At 46.3% G+C, this 18,982-nt stretch overlaps 1 protein-coding gene across 3 annotated transcripts in view; it reads right to left on the bottom strand.

Moving 5' to 3' along the window:
- DIP2B (disco interacting protein 2 homolog B) overlaps positions 1–14,612 on the bottom strand; it is a 71,813-nt gene extending 57,201 nt beyond the window's left edge. For all 3 annotated transcript variants that reach the window (XM_055791987.1, XM_055791988.1, XM_055791989.1), the window contains exon 1: positions 14,376–14,612. In XM_055791987.1, the coding sequence (XP_055647962.1) occupies positions 14,376–14,463 (88 nt within the window). In that variant the 5' untranslated portion in view covers positions 14,464–14,612. The remainder of the gene's footprint in view (positions 1–14,375) is intronic.
- Between the last annotated feature and the right edge of the window lie 4,370 nt (positions 14,613–18,982).

Genomic DNA, 18,982 nt, shown 5'->3' with positions numbered 1-18,982 from the left:
GGATGGCGGGAGCAGGAAGGGCTAAGGACGTGTTGACAGCAATAATTTAAAGCAAGATATTCTGCCAAGAATGAGAAACTAAAGAATGAAAGTCCAAATAGAAAGCTTGCAATTAAGCAAAAGCTCTGAAGAAGGAGGACTGTAAGCAACAGGCATCAGTTTGGATTGCTGCCCTCCAATTTGTTCAGTAAGACTTGTCTGCTGACTCCATATGTTTCATGTAAGTAAAATTCATACCAAGCTACGTAATAGTCTCTTAAGAGAAATTATGATGTTTGGGAAATAAAGCAACCACTTCTCTTCAATGTCCTTCATACAACAGGATCATTGCTTCTTCAGCACTGGGCATTCTAGAAGCGCAACACAGGACTGTACAAAAAAAATACGGAAACAAAATTAATTCCTCGGGGTATCCCAGCTTACATCTTCCTACCAAATAAATGCTGACCGACCTTTTCAGTGACAGCCAAGCTGGAGCACCCATGAACAACAAGCACCTGGTAGGCTGCAGTACCTCAGATTCTCTTCAAGACACTCTGGAGAGATGTCCCCTCCAGCCCCAGCTAATTCTGCTGGAGGAAGACACAGAATTTCTCCCGAAACCCCAAAGTCACACTTGGGTAGCTACCAGCTCCATGAAAAGACACAAGTACATAGAAACCACAAACGTGGGATGTGCTCACAGCCTGACACCTTCTCCACAGTTCTCTGAGGCATGCTACCTGTATCAATCCTGCTCCGCACAGGTATGATTGAATATTTCATGTTAAAAGCTCTAAAAGGAAAAAAAAAAACCCACAAAAAACAACCACCACCAACCACCCTAGCCCAGAAATGCAGCCTGCCGAAGTCAACCACTCAACTACAGAGACAACACCGTCCTAGCCGTCCTGATGAGACTAGGAGCCCTGACGAGCCTGGCATAACAGCTATAAATCACTCCAAAAATCTTCTTTTCATGCAGAGGTAAAGAGAAAAGGCAGAGCAGCACAGATTTCAGAGGGAAAGCGTGCCCCTTTCTAATTTGCCTGGTGGCACTGGCTTAAAATTGACATTTATTTCGATACTTGAGTTTGCGTCTCCTTTTTTATTTCAGCACAGAGCAAGCTGGGAATAAGGAATTTATCATAGGGAGAAAGGAGTTGGCACGGAGGCAGCACCTCTCCCAGGGCAGCAGGGCCTGACCACTGGAGACATCTCCCTCCTTGTGAGCAGGATGAAGTCACACGCGGGCTCCCAGCAGTTCAAGAAGAGACCGGTTTTGCAGGTGTTCTTGCACAGAAGATACTTTTCCTCGTGGTTTGGTTTCAACAGCTGGGTTGAAGCGCTATTACTGACAGACCCACGGGATGAAAATCCTGAGAATTAAGCACAAGATCTTCACGTTCAAACACAACCACCAGGGCCTAAAGAGCTAATGGAGAGCGACATGCCAAAGCGTGCAATCATTTCCACGCGGCTGCCTTCAGCTTCTTTACATACGAGGCCAAGAAAGCCCCCGGGGCTGTACTAGTGCCTAAATGGGCGCAGGTTTCCTTTAGTCTCTAACAAAGGCTTTAAGCAATTGGCAAGCTGCCCCAGCCTGGCTGCCTTCTTCCTTTTCATAGGTGCCTCCATCCACCGATAACGCGGGGCGGCTTTGCATCTGCACCCTGCGCAAGCCGAGGTGAAGGGTATCGCAGGAAACCCAAGTCAGCCTTTCCCCCTCCGTGAGGTTACTCCCTGGAACAACCAGCAGAGTCTTTTTTGTTTCTGTACCTACCAGGCCGTAACACTTCAATAGCAGACAATATGTTCAAAAGCTCAAACGTTAACTGGTTTAGTGAGTTAAGATGAGAGATGCTGTCTGCAATTGCTCGGGGCAGAATGTGCTGAAGGAGCAGAAATCTACCTTTCAACTGGGAATCTATGAAACGGCTCCAAACAAACCCTTTAAAACGTGGAAACAATCCAACGACTGCTAGCTTACTCCGATGCGACAATAACTCTCGGAGACTTTTTGTTAAATTTCACCCACAGAAGATTTAAGCTATTCTTGACAGCAGAATTACAGAAAAAAAACCCAGCTCACACATCTCTCTCCCAGATCTCTCCACTTCACTCGTTCCTTTCATGCTCCCTTCCTTGGGCTGTCCTGCAGGCTATCCTCTCGTGATGTCGAGCATTCAACAGCAATACTGTTCGGTGGTTTTAACCGTGTCAGCTCCTCAATCCAGATCCCAAGGCAGCCCCAGGAGCAGCTGCACCAGCACAACCGAGAGGTTGTCACTTTGCAATAGAAAGCAGCGAACACGCTCCACACTGTACTGTTGCCAGATCGTTCATAACCTGAAGCCAAACTCAATCCGAACAGAAGACTATTTACTCCTTCCCCAGTTCTGCACGCCAAGTCTTTCCTTTTATCCTTCTGCCCAAATAGTTCTGGCTCCGCTGGAAGAGGAGTGTGCCTGCAGTGCCGTACAACATGTCGGTGTCTTTCACACCATTTTATTGTTTGCAGGAAGGTATTTTCTAATTTTAAACAAGAGAACAGAAGTAGTAATTATTTTCCAAAGAGAAGAGGCCAAGGTATGGCATCCTGCACGGCATGGAGAACTCTGACACCACCATCTACCTTACTTCGCGCCCCCTCCCTTGTTGCTTTGCCAAATCCGTTTCCATCTCTAGAACGTGAAAAGAAGAAAGTGTCACCTTTGCTACTACAGACTCAACGTAGGTAACAGCAAGCCTCCATAAACCAGCCCCTGAAGAGCCGCCAGCACATGAACTTTTATTTCTACCTGGCTTTCCCCACCAGGTTCAACCCAAGAAGTTACCTTCACATCCCAGGGAAACGAATGGGTTGAATATCACAAGCTATCCCACTGCAACACCGATAAACTGAGAAGGATTACCGCAGGTAAGTGTGCGTAAGACAAATCTCTAGAACTCTTCTGAGCCAGAAGGTCACGTTCCATAGGCCACATACAAAGCCCAGAGGAGAGCAGACAGTGCAAAAGAACAATGCGAAGCAAATGGTATGTGTTTGGATGAGAACCAGAAAACAAACCCTAACCTCTGTCAAAAAAAACCTGGAATTGGCGACAGCCACACTTAACAGACAAGAGTTCAGGCCCCCGTTTACAGGAGCTGAAAAAGAATTAGAATTAGAGGAGGGGGAAGGGTCCAGATTTTCTTTTCCCTTTAAGTCTCACCTGAAAAAAAAAAACCTTTGTTCAGATTTAATAAAAATCAGCTTCAACACCATGAAAGAGGAAAAAGACACATGCTATTAGCTAAGTAATTACTAGTAAGAGACATGATAGCAACCCTAATACATCAAGTATGATTTTGCCAGATCCAAATGCTTTCCTTCACAATTTCCATGCTCTAACCAAAAGTGTTTTACCAAAGCTTTGTACAATGAACGTTTCGATACACAAAAGGCAAAGGGTAATTGCCTCTTCCTGTTTGCAGCTCTAGCCAGATTATTTTTTTTTTTAAAGGCCTACTGCAAAAAGAATTGCCTTGAAAGCCTTCCAAGGCACCACCAACTCCAAGGTTTTGTATTTGGGGGAAATACGAGAGCAAATCAACTATCTTCTAGCGCAGGCCTCGGTGTGTCTGGTCAAAGCTATGAAAACAACGTTGGTAAGTCCTCCTACACTAATGGCGACTAGCCCTACACAATTTTTACATGCTGCAATTTTAAAACAGGACTTAACAAGTAAAGTCTATCAAACACAGGAATAACTAAACAGAACAGCAATGTTTGTTCAAGGTTTCTAGGTGTGGCTGCAGCCAAGACATAATGGGGATTACTTATATCTGACTCATTTGCTTTGTCTTCATCCATGATTCTCCCTGTTTGGGACTCAATAATTGACGTTTTTCTGCACCACAGGACTTTTTGAGTTCAGGACATTTTCAAGAAGGGCTTGAGAATTTCAAGCAGAGAGAAGAAATTCCACAAATACAGTTGGTTCATATCGTGTGCAACCAAAACTTACCATCACCCTCACAGCTAAACCTCAGATTACCTGGACGCGTAGAAGAACACGCCAACTCCCAGCACACTGTACAGGCATCTGTTTTCTCCTTACCAGACCGCGTATTTCAAAGTCTCTTCTTTTTAAGTGACAACGTACCCACTTCTACAGAGCAGAGGGCTGAGCGCCCACAGATCTGCTCTGCTGCCTTTGTGTGACCCAGCAACCCACCTCACCTCCGTACATCGCGCCTTCCTGTCTGTGAACTGAAAATAACAGTACTTCCCCCTTTTCACTGCAGCAACTTCCAATCCAAAACTACGCAAGTATGGAGGTTTTCGTTCCAATTACAATAAGGATTGTTCTTTTTTTTTAATCCACAAGGGATCACTTAAAAGTTTCTGCCCTAAGAATAAACATAGGTCTCAATCTCAAAAAACATTTACACGAGCACGGGAGTATTAAGAGATCTACTTTCTGCTTACACAAGACAGGTCTCAGCCTTGTGCTGTTCAGTATTTTTTTCAGGATTGCCAAAAACTTTAAAAAATCCCGAGCTGTGTCAGAATAATTTATAATTTGGTTACCTGCAAACGCTTTCATGAAATCAAGTAAATGGTCCAGTATTTTTTTAAGCAGCAAAGTTTACATTCCTAAAAATTTAATCAATTGCCCTCTCCAGTTTGCCAAAGTTCACAGCTTTACAAAACGCAGAGCCGAGGCGCCTGCGTTCTCCGAGATGGAAAGGAGTAAGGTGCTAAGAGGTGAGAGTATCTCGAGCCAATGCTGCTGCCAAAGGCTTTGTTATGAAACCAGGGCTGTAGTTCTTGAGGACACACCGTAGGAGCACACACGCTTTTCTCCAGCTTAGAGACACAGCACAGAGTCATCCGAAGCAAACTTTCCAGCAACTCCCTTCTTCCACACACACAAACAGCTCTGCAAGGAGCCCTGCGTTTAGCCACTGGTACCTTGGTAGAACACCACCACGGGACACACAACGAGCTTTTAATTGATAATGCCAGGAATGGAACACCTTTAATAGGCATTTTCTGCTTATATTCAAGGGGGGGGGGGAAGAATTCAGCACAGTTTAATAAGCTGCAGATCTGTTTATTCCTCTACCAGAACCGCTGAGGATCAAGGACCCCTTATCTGCTGCCCACATCACCTGACTCTGCTCTCCATCGCAGGGTGAACAATCCCAGGCTGGAATTTGCCATGTCACTTCCCAGCTCTTCAGAGTAACTCTCGCTCTCCTTCCCACAGTGACAACGCACACTGTGAGCAGGAGGATCAGCTGCTGCCGCGCAGCACAAAGCCATGCGAGCTACACGTCTCGCCTTCCTGCCAGAAAAGGCAAAGCGTGACCTTTTACAACTGTTTGTTAACCTTGCTCATGCCTCTTTCTAGAAAGTAAGCAGAAAACTTCAAAGCCTCCTTCCCCTCCTCAGGGTTTCTTTTGGCTGGTCAGCTTATCTATGTGATCATTGCTTCCAGAGAAGCAGGCGAGGCTTCCACAGCAGGTAATTATAGCGAAAGGCGATGATGAAGACGCAACCACTAGGCAAAGAAAACAATCTTATCAGGACATCCACACCGACATACATGCAGTCGCTCCTGTTCCCAGCGAGCAAATCATTACTGTATTTCCAGAAAAGGTGCTTCATACTGAAATGGCTCTTCATGTCAAAGGTTAATCAGCACTCTAAATGAAGAGTTGATGCATTAAGGGTACAGGTGGGACAACAGGCAACACAAAACCTTCTTTAACACATCCTCATCTAACTACCCTTTCTGGAAGGGTGGCTGCGCAGCTATGGGATGGAGTCACACACAGAAACCAGATCTCTCAGCTCTCCTGGTGCTTTATCTGCTGCATCACTCCCATTTTCAACCACATCCTTCCAATTTACGGGCAACCAAATGCCCCCTCACAACTTCTTTCATTTGTACGTTCCAAACTCGGTGCTTCTGAAATCTCCCGTGGCTCATCCCACACAAACAGCCTGTCACCTCTCCCGGTCACCCACAGTCCCTCCCTGCAGCAGCTACAGCAGCAGCTCATATGGAAAATAATTATTAGTGGGAAAATACTTATTCTTAGCTTCCTGTAATGAAATGCAGCAGCTCGGAAGGAGGAGCTGGAAGTATCACATGATGATCAATTCCCAACAGAGCAGAGGGCTTTGTCTGCACGATGGAGATGCCTGTGGCTGCAGTGACTTCCCTCTGAGCAGGGGAGTTCTACCAGGAAAGGCAGGAATAAAGCAGAACTTCCTCCACCAAGTTACCCATGCTGCTCTCAGATAATTAGTATAAACTTGTATCAGAGGAACCATCAGCATTGCTATTCCTAAATCACTTTTCTTAATGCAGAGCGAGCTAAAATCTAGAAATACACACACTAACTCCTCTTCTTTGCAATTCGCACTTTATCGCCGATAACAGGACGGTTTAGTTTTGAAACTCCTTTAGGACGACCAAGGTACAGGAACAATATCCCTGTGAAGAGTGAAAGACAGGAGGAGAAACATCCCAAAGAATTCTTTTCCACCACTGCTCTTTAGACCTGATGTTTGACATTAGTCCTGATCCCAGAGGCAAAATGGGAGTGCTTTATCCACTAAGTCAACCAGCTCCCACGGCTATAGCCATCCTAAATGGAATGCATTATTCCTGCATTAAAACATATGTTTTTCAAGGCAGCTAGCCATCCGGCTGTTCTGAGAGAGATTACAGAAGACCTAATTTTATCAGGCAGGGATACAATTCTCCTGGTTATTTTTGCTCCCTAGGGACATGGAGTTGGTGAAAGCAGGTTGCCTGACTGCTGGGGAACAATTCTGAGAGGCTCAGTTGTTGATCACTCAGGCAGTAACTCACGTCCTGGGTTCACGAAATATATTAATGTATGCCCTGTGGGCCCCCATCCCCATGGAATTCAAAGTCCAGAAAGACCTAGTTTGTATCAGCAATTCTCAAGTCAACAAGAATTAGAAAAAGTTTATGTTGGCAGAGAAGTGCTAAAACTTTAAGCAAGTTTCCCCCCACACCCCTTTTTTTTTTTTCTTTTAATCAGCTTAAGATACAATAAGTAAAAGCCTTTGCTCACAAAAGCAGCAAGGAAAGTTACTACTACACTGACTATCTTTGGTATAAACATAATCTCTCCTGCCTGTGTTTATTCTAAGTACTGTTTCAGAAACTCTCAGCTTTGAAGTTTGCAAAAAGAAAAAAGCAAGCTGATAGAAATAGGCATTTTACTCAAAAAAATATCCAGGCCAGAGTAACAACCCCACCACTGGCAAACATTATTCACAATGAGAAATACAGGTGTGAGGCTTTTCCCAAGACTTTTCATCAAAATGTAATGGGAAAATTCGTGTAGCAGATGGAATGCTGCGCCTGCAGAGCATCCGTTAGCTATAAATCACTGTTTCCTCACACATGGTGCAAATTTAAGAGTCCTCCATTCTAATTAATAGAACGAGACATCCTGGCCTGATGACTTGTCCCTGATTTCATAAGCTCTAAGAAAAATTTTGGATTGAATCAACCTCAACAGAGGAATGCTTCAGTTCCTCTCACTGTTAACCCAGGTCCAAAAAGCAACCGAGCAACTCTCTGAGAGAGTCAGGAAATGCTTTTTATAACTTTGAGACACACGGTTTAAAGAAAACCATTTTAAGAAATTATCTGAACATGGTATTTGAAACAAATGAAAACAGGATACTATTCAGCTTCTGCTTGCACCTCTGGGACTTCTCACCATTAGTTCACTCTTTGGCTTCTGAAACTCGCCACTGAATAAACATGATAAATCCAATGAATAGAAAGCTTCACGACAAAACCGAATCAGATAGAGGGAACCAGGAAGGAACCCATCACCCTTTCCGCAACGTTACCAATGAACGAGAAACACGAGGGGTCCTCTGCAGGCAGAGTTTCCCAGGGAGCTCCGAGCACTGCCTAGTTAGATGCACGTTTGAAAGACCAGCAATCCGGCTCCGTGCAGTTATGCTGCCATCCATCACATTTACTACTTAATATTTCATGCTACAGAATTTAAAATAGAAAACTGAAGATCAGTTATCTAGGACACCACAAAAAGAACGCCAAATGCGGCTTTAGCGCAGATGTGTCAGGCTAACAGGTCTGATTAACATTTCCAGCCTAAGTATCCAGCTGAAACTGCAAATACCACCCATACTGGAAGTAGTAAGAATCATAAAAGACAAACCAGGAATCATTGCTACCAGATGTCCCCTCCACCCAGCTGAGGAAAACTGGTTCTAACTCCAGCAAAGCTTCAGAGAAGCAGTCAGGGAGGAGGTGGAGGACTCTCTTTAAAGCCTCTAATTTCCTCCTCTCCCCAAGGCAAAGGGTCAGAGCTGCAGCTTTTAAAAATAGCCCCAAACTTGCTCCTCATTTCCCAAGTATAAAAGGGACAACACAAAAATATGCACATTCTTTAACTCTCCTGGTTATTCTTTATTATATCAGCCCGGGTGCTCCCAAAACCTTCCTTTTCTTCACCATGTTTACACGCATCAAACATGTACCAGCAGTAAAACCTACTCCCACTCACAGTAGCCAAAATATTTCTTTCAGTATTTGCGTTTAACTCACTCTCTCCAAACCATTAGTCATTTAAATCATTCTGCTTTGACCATCCGCAGAGTAGAAATTCGTGATCATCTTACGGACCTTCTGTTTGATGCACTGGCCACAGATCTGTGACTTTGCTCCTCCTGAGCACGACTTGAGTTGTATTTCCTTTTCTGGTGAGACACGGACATGGCAAGGAACCCCTGCGCTGCCACGCTTGCATCACTTCTTCCTGGGTTGCAAGGCTTAAGAAAATACAATAGCACCTGAAGTGAAGGCTCTTATCAGAACCTTTGTAAAGCCAAACAGGGCAGGAATGATCATCTCCCAATTTGCGTGAACAGCTCCCTAGGACATGCTCCAAAAGGTTTCTTTATGCATTTCAAAGCGCTGCCTCAGAACTGTGCCTTTGTTGGCTGCATACAGAAAGTCTGTGTCAAAGCCATAGGCAGATTTCTCAGCAGATTTGGTACCCATCAGCTGTCAGTCCTGCAGGTAAATTAAGGAAGCAACATAAAAGCCTTCCCATTCCTAGCTTTGCCTAATGCAAGACTTGTGGGTGAGATGCTGCATAAATTCACAAAAACCACCCGTAAGTCCTGCTAGCTACAAGACGACCAGATCCAACTTGCTTATGTTTATAAGCTCTTCTTCAACCTTTCCTGTGCTACGGCCACAGCTCCCCTCTGAACGGGAGGGGAGAAACTGAAGTGAAACCTTTCTGCTCACTCAGCAAAATCCAGGCAGCCAGTCCTTGCTCGGACAATGACTTCCTTTGACCCTCCTCTCATCTGTCTGAATTCTGTGCTTCAGCTACTTCAGTCTGTAAAAAAAAGATCCTCACCTACCCCAGCAGGCGCCTGACAATCGAAGAATGAAAACTGCAGCGCACGATTTTTGGAAGAACAGAAAAATAACATGATTCCATAGGAAATTCTCAAGCCAAACAAAATAAAGACTCTACCCACTTGCTTGAGTCAACATGTTTTCTTCCAGTAAGGTTCTATCCTATTTGGCTGGCCTTCCATCCTGGGTTTCAACTGTTTTGCTGATACTACTTTTTCCACACTTGCCACCATCCTTGGCTAGGTCTTCAGCTTCTGAAAATCCTAATACAAAGCTTTCCTCTGCAGACAGAGCCTCAATTCTTCAGCAAGAGACAATCAGCTTTGAAAGGAACAAACACAGGTGCGTGAAGCCATTCACAGAAAAAACACCCACGCAAAATCACCAACCAGACAACGAAATGTATGTTTAACTAGAAAAGTAAACAGAAACCAGCTCCTTCTGCACATGAGGCAAGAGTATTGATACGATAACCCTGTCACCCAACACAGAAGCAACTGGAATTATATTCAAGGCCTGCACTGCTAACAGGGGAATTCCTTGCTGTTCCTCGGTGGAGTTCCCCTCGGCCCGTGCCTCATACTTTCACAGATATCACAAGTTGAAGTTCACTAACATCCCTTTACTAATCAAAAGAAACAGACGAGGCAGAAACTGTAGTGAAACAACAACAACAAAAAAAAAAGGCAGCCAAATAGCCAAATAAGCTCTTTATGAGCACGCTTAACCCTCTCAGAGAAAAGCTGGCCCATACAGTGCAGCCCGGGAGACAGCTGTCCTACTTTCAAAGCAAAAGCTCTTGTCACACCATCTATGTTGTACCAAGAGAAGAAACTTTACCGCACAAGCGGTACAATAGTCTCGTGGTGTGCGCTGCGTAAAACAAACCCACTGGACGTGCTTAATTAAAACATTTGAATCTGGCTATTCCAGATTCTATTAACAGGGCTGCGATGAAGTTCACACGAGAGGAGCTGCTCGAGAATTTCACCCCAAGTAGAAGAGCACCCAGACCTCCCCAAGCTGAGTGCTGAAGTGCTTTAATACCAACGTTTTCAGCCGAATATGGGACAGATTCCGCCACTTACCGTGTTCTACGAACTGATCAGCACACGCTGCAAACATCTGAAGACACAGCATCACACAGGGGACACAAAGTCACCTTCAAACACAGCTGCAAAGCCTAAAGGCCTAAGACTGAGCTCCCGTACTTACAAAAATGTGAAAACGGGAGTAAAAGTCTTCTTTAAAGCTAAACTTTGGCACTTTTACCCGTGAAAAAGAAGCAGATGCAAATACAAAGACAGCCCTTCCCATCATTAGTGATGCATAATGTGGGCGTCACTGACAGATGAAGAAAAGCACTAGAAAGAGAAAAAAAGCCAGAAGTGAGAAAAGAAGGAAAACATGAGTAATGAACAGGTTCCAGGTTTTGTGACCCAACTCACTGCTTATACACAATTGTTGTTATTTTAACATTTTTTACTTAGTGGCTACAACACTGACCCCTCCGTAAGGAAATGCAATGTCTCTGTAAAGTGTCATGTTTCAGATTTGGGGATAATGTACTTCATGTTGACAGAAGACAGCTGAATTCTTATCTACGCTTTGAAATAAATGACTTAGACTCAAATCAATCACTGAGGCCAAATGAAGACACACGATAAAAGACTAAAAAAAAAAAAAAAAAGAAATGCCATTTCTGTTGATTAATAAACAATTACTGTTTCCCGAAACACTTTCCACCGTTTTGCTAAGACATTTCAAGTGCACTCAGGAATGGGACTGCTGTTACTGCCATGCTGACCACAAGGCTCAGTAAGGAATAATCCAGGGCTGGTAGAGGTATAATTAGTCCTGTTGCTCTGTCCGCACAGATTGTTCCTGAAGAAAGTCTCATGGCTCATCGTTGCAAACTATGATTTCTATTTTAAGCACACATTAAACTAATCCTGCTCCACTTTGCACCCTACTTGCTGACACAGCATCTTTCACAACCCGAACGCCTGATAAGATTTTAATGCTGTATTTCCCCCATATTGTTGGAAATTCTCTACACCGTGGCAGTGAATGGTAACGCAGCCCTGCGTAAAACTCACTGTGAGGCTCAGCACACAACTGGATTACGCTCCGAGCCTACAGCCTCCTGCATCTGAACCACCTTCCAGCAGCACTCAGGTGCTCCCCACCACAAGACCATACACCAAGGACAGAGAAGCCTCGCAGCTCCTGCGGTCGGGGACCCCGGACTACTCGTACCAACTCTGTGCAGATGCAATTCCTCTCCTGTTCCAAAAGCGAGGTGCTCCTACCCAGGAAACCTGACAGAAACATTTATATAGTAAACAGTCAAGCCTAGAGACAAATAAAGGGGGTGGGGGCGAAAAGGATCAAGTGTTCTTATCTGAGCAATAGCTAATCAGTTAAACATGAAGCATCACCACCATTTTTAATAAGATGTTTCCATTCAATATTGTTTACTATAAACAGTCCATAGTTATTGGCAGTGGAACAATGCAAGCATACAGCTTAAAATTTTTAAGCTTCAGCTTCAAAGTAGGGCGTATTTTTCAAGAACTATACAATGACATTACCTCACTGACTCACTCGGCTCCTTTACAGGTCAGGCCTCAGCTATCTCAGCAGCAAGATACCAGGAAAGATGTTTCCAAGAGCTCAGGGACAAAGTCACCCAAAATTCTTTGTACTTACTTTTTCTTTTTGATAGAAAAAGTGACGTGCGCAAACAAATCCGTGATGTGCATATTAAGAAATCTGAGCACGGAATCCACAAAGGGGCAGTGGATTTAATAGTCAGAGAATTACTTATATAACACAGAAAACTTCACCGCACTGAAGTTTAAGCTATTTGAGAAGCCTACTAAAAATCAGAATGATGTCACAGCCAGCCATTCTAGCAAAAGGATTTAAAGTTTGCAGCGCCATATATTACAGGGTCAAACTATAGTGGGCTTTCAGCCTCAATAACTTCTTAAAAAAACAAACAAACAAACAAAAAAAATCCTTTCACGTTACATTTTTAGCAAAACAAGAGAACGTTCTTCAATTCTTCGTTATCGTGGAGTACCCAAACCCAAATACCAGATAGCATTATCTACTTTAGTTAAATGTTTACAGAAAGGATATCTGAAAAACACCTGACAAGAAAAACCCCAAACAGCTAACATTCGAAGTTTAATGACAAATAATCTGCGTTAAGAAAGCACTACCAGGGGCTCTTCCTCTGGCATCCTACACCCATGCGGGCAGCGGAGGGTGCCAGTGCCCAGCTCAGCGCAAGAATTCTAAGCTGCAAAACAAGGAGCAGGTTTCCTCTAGACACTGCGCGTTCTGGGACAAAGCGAGTAACGAAAGATGTTACCCCCACTTGATTTTTTCCAAAGTTTGAATCCGGAGAGAAATTATTGCAGCCCTGCAGGAAGCCCTCCCAAGAAGCCCCTGCTGATGGCACCAAGCTGCCTGGATGAATTTATAAAGATATGCAAAACGGAGCTACCTGCTCTGCAACCTTCACCCTCTGCCTCAGATTCATCCCTCGCCCTCTGGCTTCACCAGGGAACTTTGCAGCAAAGCTATATGGAGAGCAGCGTTTTAAGCACTAGGAAACAAAGACATACCCATGCAAAAAAGGAAACAGAAAAAAGCGCATGCTCTGTCCTCTGTCCCGGTTATGGCTGTGCAAAAGAACTTACTCACAAAGTGGAAAGAACACCGGGTTTGTCTTCATTCTGCACCCAAAGCCCCTCGCCTCCCCCCGCCCAGGACCCCTGGCTGTCCCCAGAGCCTCTCCCTCCCTCCCACTCCGCATCCCCAGCTCAGGAACGACAGGAAAACAGGCCACAAGAAAAGCCCTTCCGAGGGGGCTCATCGCCCCTGGCCAGCCGAGGGTCCCCCCCGGGTCTGGCAGGGGGCTCCCCTCCAGCCACAGCCCCTCCCCACGGGCTGAGCCCCTCCATCCCCCGGCCCACCCCCACGCACATTCACTCCCCCTCATCCCTGGTCCCCTCACACGGAGCCTGTGGGAGCCCCCCCCACCCCACCCCCGACAGGCCCCCAGACACCTCGCAGGGAGCCTCTGGGAGCCCCCGGACCCCTCACACAGAGCCTCTGGAAGCCCCCCCCCCCCCCCCCGACAGGCCCCCAGACCCCTCGCAGGGAGCCTGTGGGAGCCCCCCACACACCCCCAGGCCCCTCTCACGAGCCTCTAGAAGCCACACACAGACAGACAGGCCCCCCGACCCCCCTCACACGGAGCCTCTGGGAGCCCCACAGCCCCCACAGCCCCCACAGCCAGGCCCCCAGCCCCCTCACAGGGAGCCTCTGGAAGATCCACACACACCGACAGGGCCCCGGCCCCCTCACACGGAGCCTCTGGGAGCCCCCCCCCAACCCAGCCCCCTTGCACGGAGCCTCTAGAACTCACCCCCCCCCCAGGCTGCCGGCCCCCTCACACGGAGCCTCTGGGACCCCCCCAGCCCCCCGGAGACAGGCCCCCAGCCCCCTCGCACAAAGCCTCTGGAAGCCCCCCCCCCCCAGACAAGCCCCTGGCCCCCTCGCAGAGAGCCTCTGGAAGCCCCCCCCCCCCACCAACAGGCTCCCAACCCCCTTACACGGAGCCTGTGAAACTCCCCCTCCCCCGGACAAGCCCCCAGCCCCCTCGCACAGAGCCTCTGGGAGCCCCACACACACCGACAGGCCACCGGCCCCCCTCACACGCAGACAAGCCCCCGGCCCCCTCGCAGGGACACACACCCCCCCCCAGCCGCGGGCCTCCTCTCCCACAGACCCACGTCAGCCCCGCTCCCCCCTCCCCCCCCCGGAGGCTCCCCCCGCCCGGGCCGCGGGAGGAGGCCGCGGCGGCCGGGCCGGCGCCCCGGGGGCAGGGCAGGGCAGGCGGGCGGGCTCCCGGCGCGGCCCGGCGCTCCTCACCTTCGGAGAGCTCCAGCTCCAGCTCAGCCAGCTGCTCACGGACCTCGCGGGGCAGCGAGGAGGCGCCCGCGGCCGCCAGCTCGGCCATGGCGGGCGGAGGGAAGGAGGGGGAAGGGGGGGGGGTGGGGAAAAGGCAGGTTCGGCCGCCGGGTCGGCGCGGCTCCGGCTCAGCGCCGGGGGCTCCGGATCGCGGGCACGGCGGGAGCGGCCGCCACCTCCGCCATGCTGAGCCCCAGCGCCGTCGTCACGTGACGGGGCGGCGCGCCCGCCTCGCCCGGGCCGGCCTCCCGCCGCCGCGCGCCCCCCCGCGGCCCGGCCCCGCCGCTCGCCTCGCGCCGCCCCGTGCCGGGGGGGGCCGGTCCCGCAGCGCGGCCCTGGGCACCGCGGGCCGCCGGGGCTCCCCTCAGCGGGGCCCGCCGCGTCCCCTGTCCCCTCGGGGGGGGTCAGCCGCTTCCCCGCCTGTCCCCTCACGGGGGAATCGAGGCCACTGCCCCCCGTGTCCCCCTCAGGGGGGTCAGCCGCTTCCCGCCTGTCCCCTCACGGGGGCCCGAGGCCACCGCCGCCCGTGTCCCCTCGGGGGGGGGGGGGGGGGGGGGGGGAGGGGAGCACCGCTTCCCGCGCGTCCCCTGACGGGGGGACCGCCGCTTTCCCTGTCCTGACACCCTGAGGGACACCGCCACCTCCTGTGTGTCCCCCTCACGGGGGGCGCCGCCACCTCCCCTGTCCCCTCACGGGGGGGACACCACCACCCCCTCCCCCCCCCCCCCCCGCCCCTCAGGCCCCCAGACCGCAACACAGGCACGTGACACCTGGGGGGTTGTGGTTTTTTTTGTTGTTGTTGTTTTTGGTTTTTTGGTGGTTTTTTTTTTTTTTCTTTTAAATCAGCTTTATTTTTCTAACTGTTATTTCAATTTCCCATAGCACCTTGGCAATGTCAAAAACAAATACAAATACATGTATTATCATTTTAACATTTAAAGCATGAACCTACTTTACACAAATTTTGTTTTGGACAGTTTTGACAACAGGAATATACCAGAACAGACAAAAGTATAGAAGCCAGGTAAGTCGCTTTTTTTTTTTTTTTTTTTTCTCCTTTCACTGAAGCCCTACCACTTTGAAGAAGAGATCGTAAATGCCAAGGGGAAGCTGGATTCATCCGGGAGGAACAAGATGTCTGTAGTAACTTGAGCTCAATATATTATCTGAATATTTTGTATTCTATAAAAATTAGAACAAAAACCCTTTATGCACAGTCTGTTTTACATTTGAAGTTGCATTTTTTTTTTATTTTTTTTTTTGGAAACTGTATCCATAACTGAAGCTCCATAAAAATAAACCTCTGGTTCTTAAATATAAAATTTTAAAGTTGTTACAGGTTAGTTTGCAGATGGATTTTTTTTTCAGAAATAAGTTGCTTTAACTCCGTTTCAAGTCCTCCCAACTGTACATTAAAAACAGACTCGATTAACCTCTTATAGTGCCTATGCTAAAGGCACTTAAGAGAAGAGCCAACTAAAATACTACAACAAACCAAAATTATGTACCATCCTAAAGGAAGCTCAGACTATATGTAATATATACACAAAGAAGAGCATGATAAATCATTCAGATTAATGGCAACAATCTTACATTTCAGAAGGAAATATCAAAATTAGAAACAAAAAGTCTATTGCATATCTGTAGTAATCAAGGATTTACAAAAAAACTTATCAGAAGCAATTTCCCCCCGAAGTGCATTTCTGTTGCATCGTCTGTAATACAATGGCGCATTTTACAAATTTAAAATATCATCTGTACATACCAGATATTTTACCCCAGGTGAACATTCACTTGGGTAACAGTAAAAATAGCGGACATTTTCAAGACAATTAAGCTGATATTGACAAAGTAGTAAGGCCATAGCTATTTAACTACAGTAAAGCATCGATTAAGTCACTTATTTGCTACTGATCTGCCACAGTATCATCTTTCTCCTCTGGTTAATAGAGCGGGGTTATTTTTATTATTTTTTTACTTTTTTTTTTTTTTTTAAACCTACTGCTAGAACTGCACCATCATACTGTGCCAGGCTAACTTAAAAAAAAACAACAAACCAAACAAAAACACGAAAACCAAAGATAGCAGGAATGTAAGATACTATAAAACTAAATTTTAGAAATCAAAAGAAAAAAACTTTTTGCACTTTTAATTTTACTATCACATTGCAAATAATTACTTCTCTTTTCACTCCCCAGCAGAAGTACGAGAGAGTGGCCCAATCTTTTCCATGCACAGTAATTTGGAAAAGAACTTAACTGGGGGAAGTATACTTCTGTAGCAAACGAAAGACAAACAACTCTGAAAACAAGTCACAGTTCATAAAACTGAAAGTTACGTGTGATTTACACCTTCTGGTATTTAGCATCAGCAGAGTAGGAAAATTTGTCTTTACACTGCGTGGTCAGCTAACAAGAAGGAACCACGGAGAATTATTTGTCACTTCAAGTGCACCCCCGAACGTCGCCGTTGAACAAGGGACAGCTTCACCTCTGCTGATAAAATGGTACAGCTCAAAGGAAATCAATGAGCTGCACCAGCACTCAGGCCGGCTCCCGAACGATCGCTTTGTCCCAGTTTCCTCCCCCCCGTTTCCACCAGAACGGGCCAACACGGTGAGTAGAGACACCGCAGCCTGTCCGAGGTCCGTTACGGGGATGAGAAACGTAGCAGCTAGTCCGCCTACGCTAAATGTTTGCCATGCAATACGAGTACTGCAGGAGAACTTGCACACAACACTATGGTTTTCACAGCCTTTATATTTACTTGGTTATTCCACCCCCCCCCCCCAAAAAAAAAAACCAGAAAGAAAAAAAAAAACCACAACCCCAAAACCCACGGTTATAAATGGCAGTGGGGGAGTGGGGAGAAGGGAAACGCTAAATTCTTGCACGCAGGTATTAAATAAATAATTATGAGCACCCTAATCTGACAGAAATTTGAATATGCTGGAAAAAGCCAACAGGTTTACAGACTTATTTGCATACACTGTACAAGAGCCATCATCTGCTGCTGGAAGACGCACAGCCCGGACATGCGCAGCATCCTTTCCACCATCAAGTTTTCCCAATCACCTTCCAAGAAAAGATGGCACCTGCAGTTGGTTTTGTTTTTCACGTCTAATAAATGAAGACGTTCCGTTTCACAACTGTTAAAAACGTGGGTACTTTTTCAGCACTACAAAGTGACCCCGCGTGCTGCGCAGAACGCAGACGCCTGCGTGGATCCGAGGCCAGAGACCGACCCCCGCGCAAGCCCCTTCCCTGGTCCATCCTTCCTCCAAACAGCGACGGCTGCGGGTCGGCAGCCCAACACATACTCAGCTCTGCCATAACAGTGCGCATCTATCCTAAAAATATCCGCGGCTATCCTACAGATTCGGGGTTTTTTCCAGTTTGCCTGCAAGTAATTGTTTCTAGCCATTAAAATTAACTTTGAATTAATTGCGTATCAGAACTTTTGAAATATTTAAACTTCTCTATCATTCCAACAAATGTAGCATTGTTGAAATAAATGGAGAAGGGTTCTGTAAGCATCCCTAAACTGTAGATGTGATCAACGATTTTTTTTTACTAAATTAAAAAAAAACAAAACCTCCCAAACCCAGTACAGGTAGTTTAAAAGTGAGTAATGATTTTGGTTGGTTTTTTTTTTTTTATATATAGATATATGTATACATATAACATGCGTAGAAATGAACAGTTAACTGCATAAATACATTATATTGTGTTATGAATCAAATCAAAGCAATTGCCAAGCTGAATAATAAGTTAGAGAAATGACAACTCTGGCTTTATATTATATATTTATAAAAATAGATATGAGTGTTCTTAAAGCAGTTGATAGAGAATGCCTACTGAGTACGAAGTTCGCCAAGGGTTATCTGGCTAAGAAATCAGAAGATGAAAATTTTCACAGTTATTTTAAACTGCCACTTACATTCATTCTAATGGCAACACTAGCATATATTACTAAGATGTTTACGGTATATATCACAATTGAGTTTTCCAGTGTTCACAACTTATGACTTTAAATTTGTACACTTGCTATTCACTAAAAAAAAAAAAAAAGGAAAACAAAAAAAGGAAAAAAAAGAAAAAAAAAAAGGTGTGATTCTTAACCGCTGGAAGCTACTTTTCCCTAAGACTTTATACAGAACTTTGAACCCTGGCATGCTGATTTTGGCAGATTAAAGCACTGAATTTTCCTATTTCGGCCATTACTGTAATCACCTTTAAACTTAACCACTTACTACACGATAGTGTTGCGAGTTTAGTCAGCATACAGCTAGGCAAGATGCTACCTTTCAAGTAGCTTCTCTGCACATGAGGGGTTTTGTTTAACTCTTCACCTTTCGTTCCTCTTTAAACGGTGAAAAAAAAGTCAGTTGCTACGACACCAGCTGTAAACAACAGGTTCCCAGTATACATAAACCCTGATTTCTAGCATACAACATCCCATACCCTACTGCAGAACGCAAAGGTTAGTATACAGATGTAGGTCTAACCCTGGCGGGGCACGCCGAATTCCGTGCCCCCAGTTCCCACCTGCAAGGCAGAATTCCACGT

This window comes from Falco peregrinus, chromosome 19, assembly GCF_023634155.1.
Source record: "Falco peregrinus isolate bFalPer1 chromosome 19, bFalPer1.pri, whole genome shotgun sequence".
In the NCBI taxonomy this organism is placed as follows: domain Eukaryota; kingdom Metazoa; phylum Chordata; class Aves; order Falconiformes; family Falconidae; genus Falco; species Falco peregrinus.
This window is presented reverse-complemented; position numbering and strand designations above follow the sequence as displayed.